Source organism: Sinocyclocheilus grahami, unplaced genomic scaffold (assembly GCF_001515645.1).
Source record: "Sinocyclocheilus grahami isolate Dianchi unplaced genomic scaffold, SAMN03320097.WGS_v1.1 scaffold707.1, whole genome shotgun sequence".
Classification (NCBI taxonomy): Eukaryota; Metazoa; Chordata; class Actinopteri; order Cypriniformes; family Cyprinidae; genus Sinocyclocheilus; species Sinocyclocheilus grahami.
The window spans coordinates 69470-88589 of NW_015505886.1; the positions used below are offsets into that span (position 1 = coordinate 69470).

A 19120-nucleotide genomic window follows, 5' to 3' on the forward strand; every position below is an offset into this window, starting at 1 on the left:
GGGAAAAAAACTGAAGTTGAGGTTTTCATGAAGCTGGTTGACAGCATGCCCAGGAGACTACAGGCTGTCATTAAGGCTAAGGGTTGCCCGACAAAGTATTCATAGTTGTGTAAATACTGTCATACTAACAGCTGTCTGAATAATGTTTGGTTGATTGTAATCTACTACATACCTTTCTATCAAAATTATCTAACATTATCAAGATGAATTTGTTCTGACACAGTGTAACTCTTGTGTAGAGTTCTTATCATATTTTATTACCATGTTCTAAACTATAGTGAATAAACTGTGAGAATGTGAGAAATGTTGAAGGTGTATGAATAAATTTAGGTTTGACTGTATCTATTTGATAAATGAAGTTAACCAACTAACATTATACATACCCTTTTGGTTTCTATACCCAATATTTAAAAAATGTACAAATGCAATAAAAATATCGCTATCGGTACTCGGTGTCGGCAAGTACAAAAAATAAAAGTATCGGGCGAGTACTGGAAAAAGTGGTATCGGTGCATCCCTAGGCATAACCACTACCACGCTAAAATCTTCCGAGAGTTGTCATGATTGAAATAAATATATATATATATATATATATACACACACACACACACCCACACACACACACACACACAACAGTTCTTTCTGGTCCTTGAATCTGATAGGCTGATAAGAGTGTGATATTAGAGTCCAACAGAGCTCCAACAGCCCTTTCACTGTTTGTATCACTGTGTTTGCGAATCACAGCCATGCCGATATACAGCCATATCTCACAACTACTCGTGTGATATTGCTCATTTATAAATGAATAAATATATATATACACACACACATTTTTATAATGTAAAAAACATAATAATTGCCATCAACTATTATTTAATTTCCAATATTATATAATATTAAGATAGGATACTCTCTTCCAGTCAATGCAATGCATATTAACAGTGAGAAAATCAAAACTAGTCAGCAGATAGCAACAAACTACTCTGACTAACCTTCAACAAGAGGAATTTGATCAGAGCATGATGGGTTTCTGCAGGTTTGTATGCAGGGTTCTTCACAGGATTCATAGTGCCAATCACATTCTCCCAGGGAGTTGTACTTGTCACAGCATACATCTGCAAAACAGTTCAGTATGACAATGTTATACATAGAAGATCATGCAGATTTGGCAAATACCAACAGAAACAAACACCTTCCTTTCCAAGTTCTATGATGCTATGCAATTCATGTTTTAGATAAAAGTACCCTAAAAATAATTTTTTTGTAGAAAATGTTGAACTTACGGCAAAGATCTGGGGTCCGCCATTTCACACAAACCGCCTTTTTACGACATTCAGCAGCGTAAGCTGCCACTGCAGTACAGAAACGATCACAGTTAACCACAGAGTCACATGTATAGGTGTCCCTTACACAGGCATCATAGTATGGGCCAGAATCCACCTTGGATAAAAAAAAAGGAAAAATATTTTATAGCTTCCATCATGTTCTTCATGGCAAAGACAATTATATACACTATTAAGAAACCTTTTAAGAAACCTTATGTTCAACTATATTTCATTCAGTTTATTTATAGAACTGTTTTCTGTGCCACTATCACAAAATGGAATGGTAAAACTAATGACTAATTTTAAATAAGTTTCCCAAACTGTTCCAAAATTTCTGCTGTCTGTCACTGGTCAGATCAAAGTATTTGAACACTGAAAAATAATAAACCTTTAACAAATCACCTGTATTCTAAAAATGTTAATATTGATACTTACAGCTGCATTACATTCCACAAAGACCTCACTATTAATGATGCGGCAATGTCTTTCAGCACGGGCTCTCCGTTGTGAATTTATTTCACAAGGTTCCATCATGTTTTCTTGGCATTTGGGATCCACATTCCAGCTATTCCCAAAATCCTTTGGATCTGTCACCACTTCTCCATTGTGCTTCACAAAGTCATTGTTTGCATTATCATCAAAGTTTCCACACAGTCCACACACTTTGCCCTGCCACAGAGATCATGTAGACTTTAAGGTAAGTGGATGAACAGGTAGGTGTAAAAGATGGTTAGGGGTAATGCTTACCTTAAATTTGGGATGGAGTTGGACCATCAGACTTGTTTTATTGTCCCAGATTAAGTTCAGAAGACCTTTGACCTCTGTAATAATGTGTATCCCAGCAGTATAGATTTGATATTGGCTATCAGTACCGTTGCTTTCAACAACTTTGACTCCATCCTCTGACAAATGTATCATGTATTGCTGCAGGATTTTAATAGTGAGTAGTAATACATTCTCCATGAATTCAATATATGTAATTGGGTATATTTCTTTTTCTATTAATGTTATTTTATCACAAAGGACAAGAAATATGTACAGATTTTGCATTTACATTTTTTAAACATCTACCCTCATTATATAAATGATACACATTTGTGATTTTACTGTTGCATATTTTACACGTGTTCTAATACTACATTCATGCTTAGTTTGAGCTATGAAATAAACTCACCCCAAATAAGAGACTGACAGACTTGAACATGGTGTCGGTAGTCTCACTGAGTTTGTTCTCTGTGACAAGGCTAAAGGAGAGAGTCTGGTTCATATTGCAATAATCCTAGGGGGGTTACAAACAGTAATATGTCAGGCAGTGAAGAAGTTGCCACAGAGGGGTGAATTCACAAAACAGTTACGACACTTTTGCAAGTGGAAATACATGTTCAGTGCATTATTTGGAACAAGGGAACACTTTTTAAAGAATGTTCTATTCTTACATAACAAAAAGAAAAACTTGATCTGGAGTAATTTCATTTGAAATAATTAATCACGGCTAGAGGAATACCAATGGTGGAAGAAGTGCACAAATCAAATACTTGAGTTAAAGTACAGATATCCTAGGAACCCAGTCAAATAATAATTATGTATGGCAAATTATTTTATTGTAATTTGTATTATTATTAAGTCTAATTACAAAACAATGAAGGCACAAATATGTTACTATTGTAATAATAATAATAAGAAGAAGAAGAATAACAACTATATTATAATTATAATAATTATATTTTATACTACAAGTGACAATACTAATATGTATTAAATTTTTCCTTTTTAAACATTAAACCTTCAAACTTTTGTTTCGGTAAAAAAAACTGCAGGTAGACATTTCTGTCTCTAGTTGACAACAGGTTGATCAATGCTTCTCTTTACAAATCTGATAAAATGCTGAAAATTTATATCCATAAAAAATGTTGGAAATTATGCAAATGTGAAAATAAAGTAATCATGCCATACATTGCCTTCCCAAATGCACACTATAAGCGACAAGGAGAGTTGACACAGAATTCTGACCCATGTTTATGTTATTACCCCCCTCAGCTTGGTTATGTTTAGAATTAGGTGTAGGGTGGGGTTAGGATTAGGCAATTAGGTAATTAATTGGCAGGTACAAATTTGACACAATACCAGAACACAGGGTAAACGAACACAGAGCCTGAAACACACACTACATCATACTAAATCACAGCCTTTCAAGATTTGATAATGACACTAAGCCATATCACGATGGCAACTCAATTTGCTTCTACTTAGCTCTCAAACTTCCTGCAGTTCTCTCACAAACCCCCATTTGGAAAACACTAGTTAGTATTACTGATAATTAAGAGTGTGCAAATGAGTGAAAAATAGCCAATGGCCCCATTCAAGCACTTCATATAATGGTCTTAAACAGCTTGTCCTTACAGCAGATTTAGTTCACAAACTGAGAGTAATTAGTTAAATACAGTATGATTATCATTTGCTATAATCAGTCACCAATCATTCGTGACGTGCACACACTCAATCTCCTGGTTTGTGACTAATTTTGAGTCAGACATGAACAGTTAAGTTGTTAATTGGAGACTATTTGGACACAATGTTTTTTTTAGCAACTTCTGTTATTTAATAAAGCAGCAACATAGTAAAATCTGCAACAGGGCTCAAGCAGGTAGAACCAACCAAACATGTTGGCATTTGCAGTAGACAAAGTCTTAGTACCACTACACAATTTACTTGTGACATTGCTGTTTTTGTCATCTTTTCTCCCTTCAAAATTAAAAAGAGGGCTGTATTTCCAGCCGTTATATGATGTTGACATCTCCATCTTCCGACGAAACTAGCTTGCTGCGTTGGTGACGTCATGTGCGTACACGCACAATAACAATTATAAAAAATTGATAGCGATGACTGAATTTCAAATCATTAGTGATTGTGACAAAAAGTAACTAGAAACTAGCCATTTGTTTTTGTACGGTAACATTAATATTATTACTTAAATTTTATTAGTAATTTGTTACACTACTAGTTACCAGGGAAAGTGTTACTGCCCAACACTGCTCATAAGAGCATTTTAGGGACAAAAAACTGACAAAGGTCTTGAAATAAAAACATCTGAACAATGTCATGTGGTGTAGTAACCTTAGTACAAGCAGAATATTTGACTCCAGGCCATTGAATTAGATGTGTATTTTTTCTAATCAATCAATTATTCCCTGTGTTTAACGTAATGTAAAGGGAAGAGTTTCCCAAAAAATACTCTGATAAAGTGCACATACTTGAAAAATGTACTTAAGTAGGCTACCACTGAGTGACACAGGCAAGAAAAAAACATACCTGGGCGATGGTGTGTTTACAGTCTCCATGGAAGGAATATATCTTGCCATCAAAAGTCTTGTAATGACCTTCACCGTAGATGGTACAGGTGCCGTAGCATGCCTTTTCAGTACAAATCCACATCCCATCTTTACATGTGCTAAAATATAAAACGCATATCAATTTTGTTACCCAACAATTATCATCAACAATATACTGTAATAACATGCTAATCTATATAATGATTGGATGATTGGCTCACCAGGTGTTACAGTCCCGTTGAACTTGCTGTCCAGGTGAATAGGTGCCTCCATTATGGGTACATTGACATTTTTCCCTCTTCACACACCCACCTTTTCCATCAGCCAGAAGGTCATCCGGACACATACACCCTGATACACAACCTGTGCTAACCTACAGATAGAACAAACCAAAGAAGAAGCAGCATTAGTGCAACATCATGTTCACTGCAAGACTGTTATTACAAAATGTGCTATTTCATGTTATCCATGTATTATAAAAAATGCAGTGGAATATATACAGTATATATATATATATATATATATATATATATAACTCACACAACTGTTTAGGTCTTGTTTCTCACATGTCCTTTGACACTCTGTCCCTCTTTTTCCAGGATTTAAGCACTTGTAGAATGTCATTGGAGCCACACAGTCTAAAACAGGACAGTACATTAATGAGTAGCAGAAAACTTGCACACATCATACCAGTGTTGGTGTATCTCAGTAATGTTTGAGTTTGGCAGGTGGTGTTGCAAAAGAGGTATTTGCAGCTCACCTTCTTGACTGGAGCAGTGCAATTTGCCATGGGTACAAGTGCTGTAACATGACAAAACAAGGCAAGGCGATATCAAGAGTAACTATAGGATTTTTTATCAATAATAAATGAGTCATTAATGTGGTATGTTGTTTTTTACCATTTAACACCATTATTGTAGAATATTCCTGATGGGTCTATGACCTTGTCACCATCATAACAAGGACACTGGTCAGCAGGCACACAGCTGCCTGCTTCGTTGAGGTAGGTGCCCTCAGGACAGACACAGCCAAATACAGGTGTGAAGGACATTGAGCAATTGTAAGCATGTACACTGAGAGAGCGGCAGGTGCTGCCACAGCTGGTCACGCCGTAAGAGTACTTCATGTTGCCTGAACACTCAGTCACTGTATCTACAGAAAAACACACCTTTGTAATGATTCATTACATGTAATTTCATTTCATGCCAAATCAATACAATGTGATTCAAATCCACATTAATACTATAATACTCGCATTCACATTTCATGGCATACATATAAACAAACAAATACTTATAAAGTTCTCACCACAGGGGTCAGAATCCATCCAGCCCTGGAGAATGACTCCTCTGGCAGCACAGGCGTGGGCATAGTTAGACACGGTCGCACACATACACTTCCTAATATCTGCACATTTGCAGGTGTCATAGACACACCACTGCAGAGGATGAAACCAAAATGACATTAATAAAGGGGGATCTTTAAATTTGTATATTATGTTTCATGTGCCATTTGATTAAAATGAAAAGAGTCAGTTTTGTGCAAAAAGACTCACTTGGAAGTAAATTTCAGGACGTATTTCTGAATGACACGCGGAAAAGATTCCGTTTGGGTTTGTAAGACGGGAACACCAGTCATTAGCCGTTTTCTCTGAATGAAAGAATAAAAACATTCAGCACAACGAAGACAAAAAGTAATAAAATGGATTAATATCAGAATGGGAAAACAAAACCTCTATTTATATTATGAACTATTCTTATATTCTCTCAAAATCCTTTTATCAGTGCATGTTGTATTAATGTTTATAAAACTAAGTACCTGTGTTCGAAGCCACACTACAGGGATTTTCTGGAAAAACTGTGCTTTTACCATCTGTACAACTGTACAAGTTTTTAGTCCATAAATTGACAAAGGTTAATGGTGTGCCCTCTATAATGCCTGATTGTGTTTTAAAGTCGTCTTCTTGGTTGTCATTATAGTTGCCACATAGACCTGAAATAATCAAGGTGTAGAATTAAAGGAAGTTAACATATTTAACATACTATTTTATTAATTGTATCTACAGTATATGATACATACATTGTTAACAAGTTTTTCTTAAAATATGTGTGTAGTACTAGTGGGTAGCTAAGTGGGAGTAAAGAAAATTATGTACTATCTTCTTTACTCACCACTCATCTTCCCTTTCTCTTCAGTGCTGGCTACAATATACAACTGCATGACAGGAGCCAACTGGATCTCTAGACGAAGACTCTTCATTTCAGCAATGATGAAAGAGGAAGTGGGCTGGAAGATGCTCACAGGACCTGGCACAAAGAAACGATTGGGTAAGAAATAAAACAAGCCGCAAAAGATTTATATATATATATAAAAAAAACTTGGGTACATCTCAATCAGCTCCCTAGTTCAGTTTATTAAAACTATTAAAATCCTGCAGCAATACATGATACATTTGTCAGAGGATGGAGTCAAAGTTGTTGAAAGCAACGGTACTGATAGCCAATATCAAATCTATACTGCTGGGATACACATTATTACAGAGGTCAAAGGTCTTCTGATCAGGGAGTCGCCATTCAATACACATCATGACATGCAATAGAAGTTTTGAAAAGACAAACTGCTATTTAATTATATTTCAGCAGAAATAGCATTACTAGACAGGTATTGGACATTATCTAGCTAACATTTATAATTAATTTATGGCTGAAATGTTGCAGGGATATGTAACACTAAAAAGTATTTTTCATAATGTACTTTAAACAGCTTCAAAAATCATGTCATGTCTTCGGAAATAGAGTAATTAGTGTCCCAAAATGTAGTTAGCATTAGATAGATATTGAGCATAGATGGCACAAAATCTACTGGACATTTGAAAAGTCCTCTGCTGTTTGTACGGAGATCCGATACGTGGACCAAACTATCTGTTGTACACTAAAGTTAGACGAGCGTTTTTGTGTTTGCTGCGGTCAACCCACCTTTAATGACAGGAAGCAGATATGGACTGTTTTCATTCATTACGGAGCCACTGGAGGAAAAACGAATCTGTTTTGTAACGACAACAAAAAAATTTATTCTATTGTTGTACTGTGATTATAATGAATAAATCTCAATGTATTTTTTAAATGTACAAAAAAAAAAAAGTTTATATGCCAGTATGAAGTTAATTATATAGGGATCGTTCACTTAAAAATATCATTCTGTCATCATCTCTTCCTCGTGTTCTTCATATTACATTTTCATGCAATATTTTCAAGCTTAAAAAAGGGATGCAAAAGAACCATAAACATATTAAAAAACTATTTGACTTCTGCACCGCAAGCTTTCTGTAGCCGTCTGATTTTTTTGTTACTGAAATTTAAGTCATTTTTCACTGAATTTATTTTTCTCTAGACAGTTGTTAATGAGTGTGATCAAACTATTGTGCAATTAGTCATTAGAACTTGAGAATCAAATCATTCTGGTTCGTGAATGATTTATTCAGACTGGTTTGTGCTCTGGATCAACAGATTCACTGAAAAGATCAAAGCAATTCAAAGAACATTCATTCATGAATCAGACACACATCACTACTTTACTCATGAACACGACATGACATTTATTTTTGTTCTTCACAAAAGCTATCAATATATGGGTCATCTAAATGACATTTTTGATACTTTCATGGTGCTTCTGCATGCACTTTGAAGCTTGAAAGTTACATTCTTTGACATTGCATTAAAAAAAGCAAACAATACATTCTTTAAAAAGTTGTATGGGTTTGAAGCAATGTGAGGGTGAGACAAGATATTCATGTTTTGGGTGAAAAATTCCTAAACCATCTTCAACAGGATGCCTCATCAACAACAGGGCTTGTTGTCTTATGGAGAATTTATGATAAGGTCTATGTCAGTGAATTACACAAATGTGTGTTTTCTCTGGCAGTGTTTGCTTGCTCTAGCAAATACTTTAAAACCCCCTTAAATTAGAATGATTTCTTAAAACAGTATTCATAAAAACATTTTTTTGTAATAGCTTTTGTGCAGTTAGGTGAACACAATAAAACCACACAGGGTGAAATTCAGATAAGGGTCAATTATGCTTAAGAAAGATGTTAATTGAAAAGTTGAACTGTGTCCTTAGGACAGGGGCATTTTTCTTCATATCAGAGCTCGCCTTTCCACTTTAGCATTTTTTTAACTACTTTTTTGGATTAATTGTCTTATTTTCGTAAATTATTTCTTTTTAAATGTTGTATATAGTGTGACAACATATCTGAATATTACTTTGAGATAAAACATTATTTAATTAGTTAGATATTAATATTAAACAGAGCTTACGGTGATCCCTGTGGTGACAAGGGTAACTGAATTTAGACATGTTTCTGTTGGGGCCTGATCACACTGTGCCAGATTTCCCACCACCGCAATGTCACTGTCATTAGAGTGCTGAAAACAAACAAACAAACAAATAAAAAACAATTCAATTCAGAATTTAAATAATTGATCATTTAAGGGAGTATCTTTTAGTGCAGGTTAATGTACATTTGTTATACTGACAATCACAGACCTTAGTGAGAATGTAGTCACAGGTGCCATCAAAGGTAAATTGTTTTCCATCATAAGTGATGATATGAGACCCTCCCACAACGGAGCAGATTCCGGAACATTCCAGATCTATGCAGTTCCAGTGTCCAGCAGCACACTCACTGACACAGTATGGCAGTAATGTTATCGTGGGTATATTTTGTCAAATGTCTAGTGCATGTTTGTATGTTCTATTACAAATGACTCACCATGTTTTACAAGCTTGTGTGTATGACTCTCCTGAAAAGTATATGTTGCCATTGTGCTCACATGGGCACTCATTCACAGGAATACAACCTTTCTTACCAATGTCATCCTCAATGGTGCCTTTACAAAAAGTAAGCAAAATGTTGTGCCATTTTTATTCAGTACTGTATGTTATAATCCAAACAGTTCTCAGATTTAAGATTTGCTTGAATCTAGTGTAATACTTTAAGCATGGTTAGTTATTCTTGCAAGGAGAAGCTTCATTTGAAAATAGACCTAACAAGTGGTAATGCTTAGGTGCAAAAAAACACCTCCTACTAAGAGGCTCCTAGCATTATGGATGCATCAATACCACTTTTTTTCAGAGCAAGTCCAATACCGATACTTTTTTTATTGTAGCCTACTTGCTTACACAGATACCTGTATTTTCATAGCATTTGTAATTTTTTTAAAAGATTGGGTAGGGCCGCTGCACGTTCAATCAACTCAGTGTGCTTTGCTTATCAGTTTGCGCACATCAGCAGGCATGAATATTGAATATTTAACATTAATTTTAATAACATGTACTTCATACACATGCTTAATCTCTAATAATGCCATTCTACGCTCTGTTGTTGTTCTGTCTAGACACAGGACTGTTCACACGCGGTGTAGTATCAGTATTGGAGCATTTTTATGAGTACGAGTACAGGAGAGCAGTATCGGGCCCGCATCCCTACCTAGCATTTTGTAAATTGTTTCTCACCATTAGTGCAGAAACAGCCGTCCACACAGTGTTCGGTACACAGTAGACTTGCATCTGGATCTGAGCAGGTGTTCTTGCATGGACTGCCACACTCCAGGTATTCCATGTTTGGAGGACATGTCATTGCTGCTCCACAGAATAACACAGTGTGTCACAAAATGCACAATATTTCTATCTATCTATCATAATTTAATTTGTTTACAGCCCAGTCAACGTCCGAATATGATACTCACGACAGAGCTGTTTTGTCCTCCATGTTCCTGGTATTCCTCCAGCATGAGTGCACTGTCGTGAAATCTCTGTGAGCGTGTTGCAGAGACAGTCGTGATTGCCGTAACACTGACACAGGTCGTCTACACAGGCTTTTTCAAATGAACTCATGTCCATCACCCTGTAGCAGTCAGCAAACCCTGGACTGCTGAGATGCTGCTGGCAAACACTTGTCTGGGAGATAAAAAATATGTATATATATGGATTAGAACCATAACACATTTTAACAAATACTGAAACATATATAATATAAAAAACCACAAGTGTGTGTTCATGCACACTTGGCGAATAAAGCTAATTCTGATTCTGATACAATAACAGTCTTGAAATAATAAATGAGAATTAAAAGCAAATACTCTGTAATTCCAAACTATTTTCCACATATGACCTTGGACCACAAAACAGTCATAAGGGTCCATTTTTTTTAAATTGAGATTTATACATCATCTGAAAGCTGAATAAATAAGCTTTCCATTGATGTATGGTTTGTTTGATAGGACAATATTTGGCCGAGATACATCTATTTGAAAATCTGGAATTTGAGGGTGCAAAAAAATCGAAATATTGAGAAAATCGCCTTTAAAGTTCTCCAAATGAAGTTCTTAGCAATGCATATTACTAATCAAAAATTACGTTTTGATATATTTACGGTTGGAAATTTACAAAATATCTTCATGGAACATGATCTTTACTTAATATCCTACTGATGTTTGGCATAAAAAAAAATCTATAATTTTGACCCACAATGTTTTTTTTGTTTTTTTTTGGCTATTGCTAAAAATATACCCAAGCGACTTAAGACTGGTTTTGTGGTCCAGGGTCACATATCAGAAAATGTATTAATGTTGTAATTAGTAATTTATATGAAACAATTAAAAAGAAACATTTCAATTGTATTTCTAGAATTGTTGGCACAGCCCCAAAGTTTGCAACAACTAACATTTTTTTGTCATAATACCTGATTTTCGCAATGATCATTAAGGTGAAGATCGACATTCACGCAGGATTCAGGTGAAAACACCTTCCAGTTGGCCAGACCATCTATACATGTTTCAAATGGTCAGATATCAACAAAATATGATGTCATTAAAATATGAATTACTGAACTATTTTAGCAGGTGATTTGATCATAATGAGGTTTACCACTGTCAGTTGAATCATCCGCCTTGATGCCATTGAAGTTTCCACAGAGTCCACAGGTCTGGCCTCGGTAACTCTCAGAAAGTTGAATCTGGGGAACATCATATAAAAATATAAGATTATTAGAGACTGGAGATTAGACCTTTTTTGACCTACTGGGTCACAAATATACTATACAGTAATTGTATATTTGAACAGAGAAATCGCATACCAACAAAGATTGGTTCTTCTCAAAAAAGACAGTCACTGCATATTTTTTAGAGACCTTAACACTTGATGCACTCAACTCGACTGTAATTTCATTCTTAGAGGTTGCATTATACAACCTGTTAAAGCAAGTTGCAAAAAAAGTCAACATTCAACAAAAGAAAATGTTTTTAAGGAAAATCTTGGACATTTGGATGCAGTCTTAAGTGAATAAAAATAAACTCACACTTCTCCGTCCATGATGATGTCATTGTTGGTGAGTTCAATGACTGTCCCCTGCAGATGTATTATGATTTTGCTGAAAATGATTGAACCATTTACAATCTCTCTTTGCATTTGGATGTTAAAATCGGATGTTCTGCTGGGACACATCACCGCCAGAACATAGTTGCACGTGTCTGGCACTTGAAAGAAATGACCATCGAAGGTCTTGAAGTGGAAATTTCCCCATGTGCTGCAGATCATGGACTGATGATCAGGATTTGGTTCTGCTAAACCAAGAGAGAGAATAGATATTAATAATATATCCGTATCTAGCACTGAAAAAGCAGTTTGAATTATGAAAAAAAAGCTATGACTTCATACCTCTAGTTACCATCACAGTTTTCATGCTGGGAGGGAACACTTAAAAAGAAGACGAGGAAGAGTTGAACCATGTTTTTAAGACACGTACAAGGCAATGTGTAGGTCCATTAAAACATTTATTTAAAAAAAAAAAAAAATTGAGATGTCAAGATATGCGTTAATTATTATTATTTTTTAAATAATTATAACATTTTAATTACTTTATAAATCAATCCAATTAGTACTGGGGCTAAATGTTTAATTATGTTAGGTGCAATTAACAACGTAAACCAAATTAATGTGAACTAAACATGTAGTTTACTAACTTTTAAATAATATTTGTGTAATGGTGCCTTTTAAACTTGTATTATTAGTCTAATAAATACACACGTTCCCCTAAATTTATCCAAGAAATGAATGTGCTACATCCCCCAGCACTACAATCAATAAAAAAGTCATTACATTGACTCCCCTAATTAATACCTGTAAGTTACACACAACACATAAAAAGGAAATATTTACCAGCTGCTGTTGTCATGAAGTCCACTACAGAATCTGTTATGCCTTTCATTTGATTTCCCATATAGTCTATAAACATAAAAAAACAGAGATACATATTTACAATAATTTTTAGTATTGCGAGATGAGAACAGAACTGATCTAATTTTTTAGTCAGCTAACCTGCTTGTACCGACTGCAGCCCCATCAGTAGGACGACCCATCTCAGCATGCACATCTGGGACATCCTCACAGCCCCCATGGATAGAACAACCATCCTCAAGAGCCAATGGGAGCTACCTGTCAGCACTTGATCTTTTATAGTGAATATTAGATTTCTTTGGAAGAATGTAATTAGAGATCACAAGGTGGAACCTATTATGCATTACCATGGGATTCTATCTTTTAATCAAGGACATGTTTAATGTCCTTATAGCTGTGTTTGAGTTTAAGCAATGCTTATGCAAACCTTGGTGGGGAGAAATACTATTTGTGTTATCATTTCAAATGAAACATAGTATGAAGCACAGTAAACTATTCAATAAATATCTACCTTTTCAGTAACTGTTCCTGGTTCTGGGTTAGCAAGGTATTTGCATTTACTGTAAAGAGACCCTGTTATGCAGTAAGACACAATATTGGCAGCTATTTTGTCTATATTTCACTCTACAAATGAAAATAATTTCATACAAAGCCAAAGCATGATCAACCGTTGCATGTTGCAGAACAACACACAGAGTGGCATGCTGTCTGGAATGCCACAAACACTGACAAGCGCATTTATATAAAATGTGAAATGTTCCAGTATTGCTGGACTTTTGAAATGCTGGTCAGCCAATCAATGTTGTATTACCGTAAATCGAGTCAGCATGCACTGGCCTTCAATGGTACGTGTACACATACTTTTCCATTGGCTTGCGCATAAAAATACATAACTTGCTGCCTTTATAATTCCTGTTTTGTGTGCCATTTTAAACATAGGATCAAATCAATTAACTTTAGGATTATATCTGATCAAATTTGCGATTTATAAATGAGATCCTAGGCTTCATTTCTCCTACTGCACCACATCGTCACCCCATAGTTGATAGACCACTTGATAGACTTCCACCGAAAGTCAATATTTAAATATATAAGATATTTCTGATTGAATGATGAATAATCAGCTGATCCACTGTTGCTTTTCTAATGCTTTCTGTTTAATTATTTACTCTTATGTTAAATCCATATGTACTGTGTCATACCTAATGTTCCTTGTTTCTGTTGCATTGCATGTGAAAAAATGTCTGGTAAAGAACTTACACTGTTAGACTTTGCTGTAATTTAACAGTTACGTACCGCAAAAAAAGCCCAGTAAACTACCATATATGTGTTTTACGGATAACTACTGTAATATGCACTGCATTATGGGTATTTTTATGCAATTTACGGTAATTTACTGTACATGGGAATCTGGTATTTACTGTTTGCTCAAAAGCAGTAGTGCTACTGTAAATTGTTCTGCCGATGAAAAACATGAATCTGCATTCTGAATGTAATGTCTGGGTAAGCACAAGTGTGGTGAAATAAATGTATTTTTATAATATAATATATAAACTTTGCTTACACCCCACAAAATTTACATTTTATTCGCGCGCAAAGCCCGCGCAATAACCTGGCAGAGGTTAAATAAACTGAGGCTTGTGTCGGGTGCGGCATAACCGACTTCCCCTCTGAGTGAACCGCCAGAGGACAGCTGTTTTCCTGTGGTAAGTAGCCTACTTTTCACTTACTTTTAAAACGTAAACTATTACCAATATCAATGACATTTAAAAATATGAAAAAAGTAATGTTAAATATAAAATCTAATTATAGGCTATTACTAGAACAGTCTGAGGGAAATGTTCGATTTCCTCAAAAACTGCCGCTTTCATGAAACTCATTAAATTGTCCTGCAACTGACTGGCTGTTCTTTCCAGTACAGATGTCTAGTATTTACACGAACAATGATTTTTCGACTTTTTAACTGCTAGTTATGGTATATTTTACTCGTCAGTTAAATGTGTGACGTCATTTTAAATAGCACGAGCGCTCTCTCTCTCTCTCTCTCTCTCTCGCGCTCTCTAAATAAATAAATAAAAAATTTACGCCAGTGCAGAGAAAAAATATATATATTCAAGTAAAATTATAATCAATTAATTCAAGAAAGAAAATACATTCTTTATTATGGCTTCTTGTTTGTTAATAGAAGCAAGGTCTCATCAAAGTCAGTATTCTCTTAAGTTTCATATTAATTATTTTTTACATTTTATTGTATATATTCTCTTCTCTCTTTTTTCAGTGTTGATTGTAATCTGATTGTGTAAGTGATCAATCTAGCACTCATTCTAATCTATGATTTATCATGTTCATAACATATAGTGATTAGTCAATAATCACTGACGAAAAATAATGATTCTTCTTTTTCTCTCTTTTGCTTGTTTCAACAGGAGCTAACTACACCCCAAAGGCTATTTTAGGAGCCACAGCACTGAGCATCTTTGGCTTTGTAAGTAATCACTCAGATGTTGGGCTGGGGATTGACAGATTTCATAATTCCATTTGATTCACAAGCTCTTAATTCAGTTATGATCTTGATTCAATTCAGTTTGATTCACATTTATTCTTATTCTCTTATTCTGATTCCATATGATTCCAGTTTCCATGCGATTTAATTGGATTAAAATGTTTCTGAGAATTTGATGACAGCCATTTATGTACCTTGATTTAGTATTCATTTTGGTTATTATCCTGTATTCTTCAAGAGTACTTCTAGATTGACTCAAAAGCCTGTTTTGCTCTAATATTTACAAACAATACAAATGTTACAGTAGCTGATACACACTGATATTCCTTGGATCAAGAGCTGTTACAACTAAAAAGATACTTAAAAACACTGCCAAAAAAAAAAGTTTAAGTTTGAAGGACCATAACGTTACTCAGTGTACTTCTTTAATGTGATTGTACATTCAGGCAATTAATGGAGTTCCCTGACAAGGATGTGCAAAAAAGCAATAGTGTTTACACAGTACTATACTGGGAATAACTGCTGTTGCACAAGTTGTTACATTGTCTGTCCATGAACAAATTTAGATAAGATAAACTCATGACCATTTCTCACACATTTCCCCTCTGTTTTGTTTCAGATCAGCTGTCGGTGGTTATGGAGGCCATGCAGCCAAGACCAACTGGGATGCTTGTTGCCATATTTCTTTTTGTTGCAATATTGTCATGATCTCTGCTTTGATTTGTTGTTATGAATCCAGTTCTCTATTTTTTTTTGTAATGTTCCAGAATAAAGCACAATAAATAAGTAAGTAATGGATGTATTTAATAGTGACAGTATACTGTTGTACATGGACTCAGGTCACTTATTTGGAATTTATTCAATTCAATGGCATTCATGTAAAATATTCAAAGGTTTTATAAAATAAATAGTGAAAAATAAATTACAGTAAAATTATTATACTGTAAAGCTAAGTTACAGTAAGGATATAAGGATATAGTACTGTAAAATTAAGTTGCAGTAAGGGTATTTCACTAAATTTAAATTGCGGTAAGGCCATCATACTGTAAAATGAGATTGTGGTAAGGGCATTATACTGTAAAATGAACTTGCGATAAGCTACTGTAAAGGGGTAGTTACAGTAACTTACTGGCAATAGTGCTGCCAGTAATTTACCGCAAAAATACGATAAAAAGTCTTAACAGTGTAGATACATCACATGGCCATTACAATTATTACATTAAGTGAATTTACACATTATCCCATAGGAAAAATGTATTGCTCAGTGGTTGCGTTTCCTAAGCTCAGGAGACTTAGATGAGATTCTCATACATTCTGGTTCCTGTGGCTCAGTGGTAGAGCATTGTGTTTGCAGCACAAAAGGTTGTGGGTTCAATTCCGTGGGAACACATAATGGTAAAAAATGTACAGTCTGAATGCACTGTAAGTTGCTTTGGATAAAAGCATCTACTAAATGCATAAATTAATTATATATCTCTCATTTTAGTATCGACAGCATTTCAGATGTTTCTCCTAAAATTCCTTAGGAGAAATGGAATTAGACACAAATGAGACATGAGAAATATTTGAGAAAAAAAAGAGTCAAAACCGAGAATGTGGTGGAAGAAACAAAATATCTCTTTATTGTCTTGCTGCAATCTCTATCAAAACTCCATTATAGGAATATTTTATTGCTCAGTGGTTGCTCTTTCTAACCTCAGGAGATGTAGTTGTGATTCTCATGTATTTCTCATTTTAGTCTCAACAGTGTCTCAGATGTTTCTTCTAAAAATCCTTAGGAGACATAAAAGTAGACACAACTGAGACATGAGAAAATTCTGAAAGAAAGGAATCCAAAATGACAATGGGAGAGAAATGTGTGAGAAACATGCACTGTAAAAAATGACCATGAATTTAACGGTAAAAGACTGTAAAAATGCTACAGTAAAAACCTGTTAAATGGTTAACGGTAAATTCCCCTACTATATACGGTGAAAAAAGAACATCTCACTGCTCAGGGGTTGCGTTTTTGATTGCAATGGGGTTTTTCACCTTTAATGGTCAGGACAGTAGGAGTAGAGACAGGAAACAAATGGACAGGTGAGAACTAAACAGGAGCAGGAAAGTACCTTTAGCTGGGATTCAAATCCATGCTATCTGAGGTGGTTTTTTACCGTAAATTTTACGGAATTTTTTTTACAGTGTGGGTCTGTAATTTGCCAGTTCATCTACTGTGCTGCTGTATTTTTTTACAGGAATTCTCTGGTAACCACAGCTGCCAGCGTTTTCCTGTAAAAACAACAGGGGTTTTTTACAGTGTGGGAGATCTCTTTATTGTCTTGCTGTAATCTCTTGCAAGACTCCATTATAAAAATGTAAGAACATCTCACTGCTCAGGGGTTGCGTTTTTGATTGCAATGGGGTTTTTCACCTTTAATGGTCAGGACAGTAGGAGTAGAGACAGGAAACAAATGGACAGGTGAGAACTAAACAGGAGCAGGAAAGTACCTTTAGCTGGGATTCAAATCCATGCTATCTGAGGTGCAGTTGTGCCTTCACATCGATGTGCTGTGCACAAGGCTATGGCTCTGACAGAGACTATTTTATGCTCAGGATACTAAGGGCTGATTCTCTTATGTGTCTAATTGAGATATCAGCTTTGTCTTAAGATGTCTTCAGTTTTATTTTAGGAGAAACGTTAAACTTTTACTAATATTGTAAATGCTAAAACTATCATTTAAATAGCATTAAACATTTCAGAATATCAAGGGATACTAGTTTAAATGTTTACATTTATCTTCAATGTCCAGCATTGTATACACCACATTTTCCAAACACACTAGAAAGGACTTACAAGTGCAAGATGTTTAGTATAAGAGCAATACCTTTTTTTTAACAAATGTAACACTATACCAGTGTACTAGTGTTTGTTTTTTTGCTTTGTTTAGCATTAAAATTGTGTCTTGTACAGCCCATTTTTGCATGCATGTAAATATAGGTTATGGTTTCCTCTGTTAAATCACTGTGCAATAAAACACTGTCTAAAACAACTTCAAATATGACAATGCATGTATTGGAAATGGTGTGGATAAATGACATTGAAGCTAACCAGAGGGAAGAAAAATTAAATTAAAAAAAGAGATCTGAAATGAGGTTACCTTAAGATTGAATGGAAACTTTTGCTCGAGTCTCCTGCTTCTCAAACTTGTCTCCTGAGACAAAAACTCTAACTCACTCACAATGGTCTCCTTTAGAAGAGATCTCAACAACATCACACACTGTGCTCAGATATTTCTCCTAGTCTAAAGACACTGGTGGTCTCATATTTGTCTCCTCCAATGTTTCAAACAAGATCTCAACAACATCACACACTGTGCTCAGATTTTTCTCCTACACTAAAGACTCGGGAGTTCTCACATTTGTCTCCTCTAAATTTCAGAAGTGATCTCAATAAATTTACAAAGTGTGCACCAAGTCAAATGCCTCAATATGAGCTCAAACATGTCTACCATATAATATGTATTAATAATCAAATTAGTCAATTAATAATCAAGACTGAGTCATAAACCATGTATGTGCCTTTCAGCAAAGAAAGCTCCAGGGTTACATTTTCTGTAAATCAGTTTTGATTAAGGCATCGGGTACATTATTATTTCCAACAACAAATTGTGTGCCTTTAAGTACATAAACATTGTCTTATAAAAAGTAACATTATCCTTATTTCTGCATAATTTCTCTCTCAATATAGC

The 19120-nt window shown here is 35.0% G+C and overlaps 1 protein-coding gene across 1 annotated transcript in view; it reads right to left on the reverse strand.

The window, feature by feature from the left end:
- The window catches only part of LOC107559957 (mucin-2-like), a 54207-nt gene extending 41083 nt beyond the window's left edge, over nucleotides 1-13124 (reverse strand). The window contains exons 1-27 of the mRNA XM_016243987.1: nucleotides 13031-13124; nucleotides 12872-12937; nucleotides 12371-12409; nucleotides 12012-12276; nucleotides 11790-11904; nucleotides 11585-11669; nucleotides 11397-11479; nucleotides 10402-10612; nucleotides 10169-10294; nucleotides 9426-9543; nucleotides 9200-9338; nucleotides 8971-9078; nucleotides 7630-7696; nucleotides 6826-6960; nucleotides 6473-6646; nucleotides 6210-6304; nucleotides 5963-6092; nucleotides 5554-5800; nucleotides 5415-5455; nucleotides 5195-5292; nucleotides 4876-5027; nucleotides 4635-4773; nucleotides 2500-2604; nucleotides 2073-2249; nucleotides 1761-1994; nucleotides 1284-1440; nucleotides 993-1115 (exon numbers count right to left, since the gene is read on the reverse strand). Coding sequence (XP_016099473.1) covers nucleotides 993-1115; nucleotides 1284-1440; nucleotides 1761-1994; nucleotides 2073-2249; nucleotides 2500-2604; nucleotides 4635-4773; nucleotides 4876-5027; nucleotides 5195-5292; nucleotides 5415-5455; nucleotides 5554-5800; nucleotides 5963-6092; nucleotides 6210-6304; nucleotides 6473-6646; nucleotides 6826-6960; nucleotides 7630-7696; nucleotides 8971-9078; nucleotides 9200-9338; nucleotides 9426-9543; nucleotides 10169-10294; nucleotides 10402-10612; nucleotides 11397-11479; nucleotides 11585-11669; nucleotides 11790-11904; nucleotides 12012-12276; nucleotides 12371-12409; nucleotides 12872-12937; nucleotides 13031-13124 — 3523 coding nt within the window. The remainder of the gene's footprint in view (nucleotides 1-992; nucleotides 1116-1283; nucleotides 1441-1760; nucleotides 1995-2072; nucleotides 2250-2499; nucleotides 2605-4634; nucleotides 4774-4875; nucleotides 5028-5194; nucleotides 5293-5414; nucleotides 5456-5553; nucleotides 5801-5962; nucleotides 6093-6209; nucleotides 6305-6472; nucleotides 6647-6825; nucleotides 6961-7629; nucleotides 7697-8970; nucleotides 9079-9199; nucleotides 9339-9425; nucleotides 9544-10168; nucleotides 10295-10401; nucleotides 10613-11396; nucleotides 11480-11584; nucleotides 11670-11789; nucleotides 11905-12011; nucleotides 12277-12370; nucleotides 12410-12871; nucleotides 12938-13030) is intronic.
- Between the last annotated feature and the right edge of the window lie 5996 nt (nucleotides 13125-19120).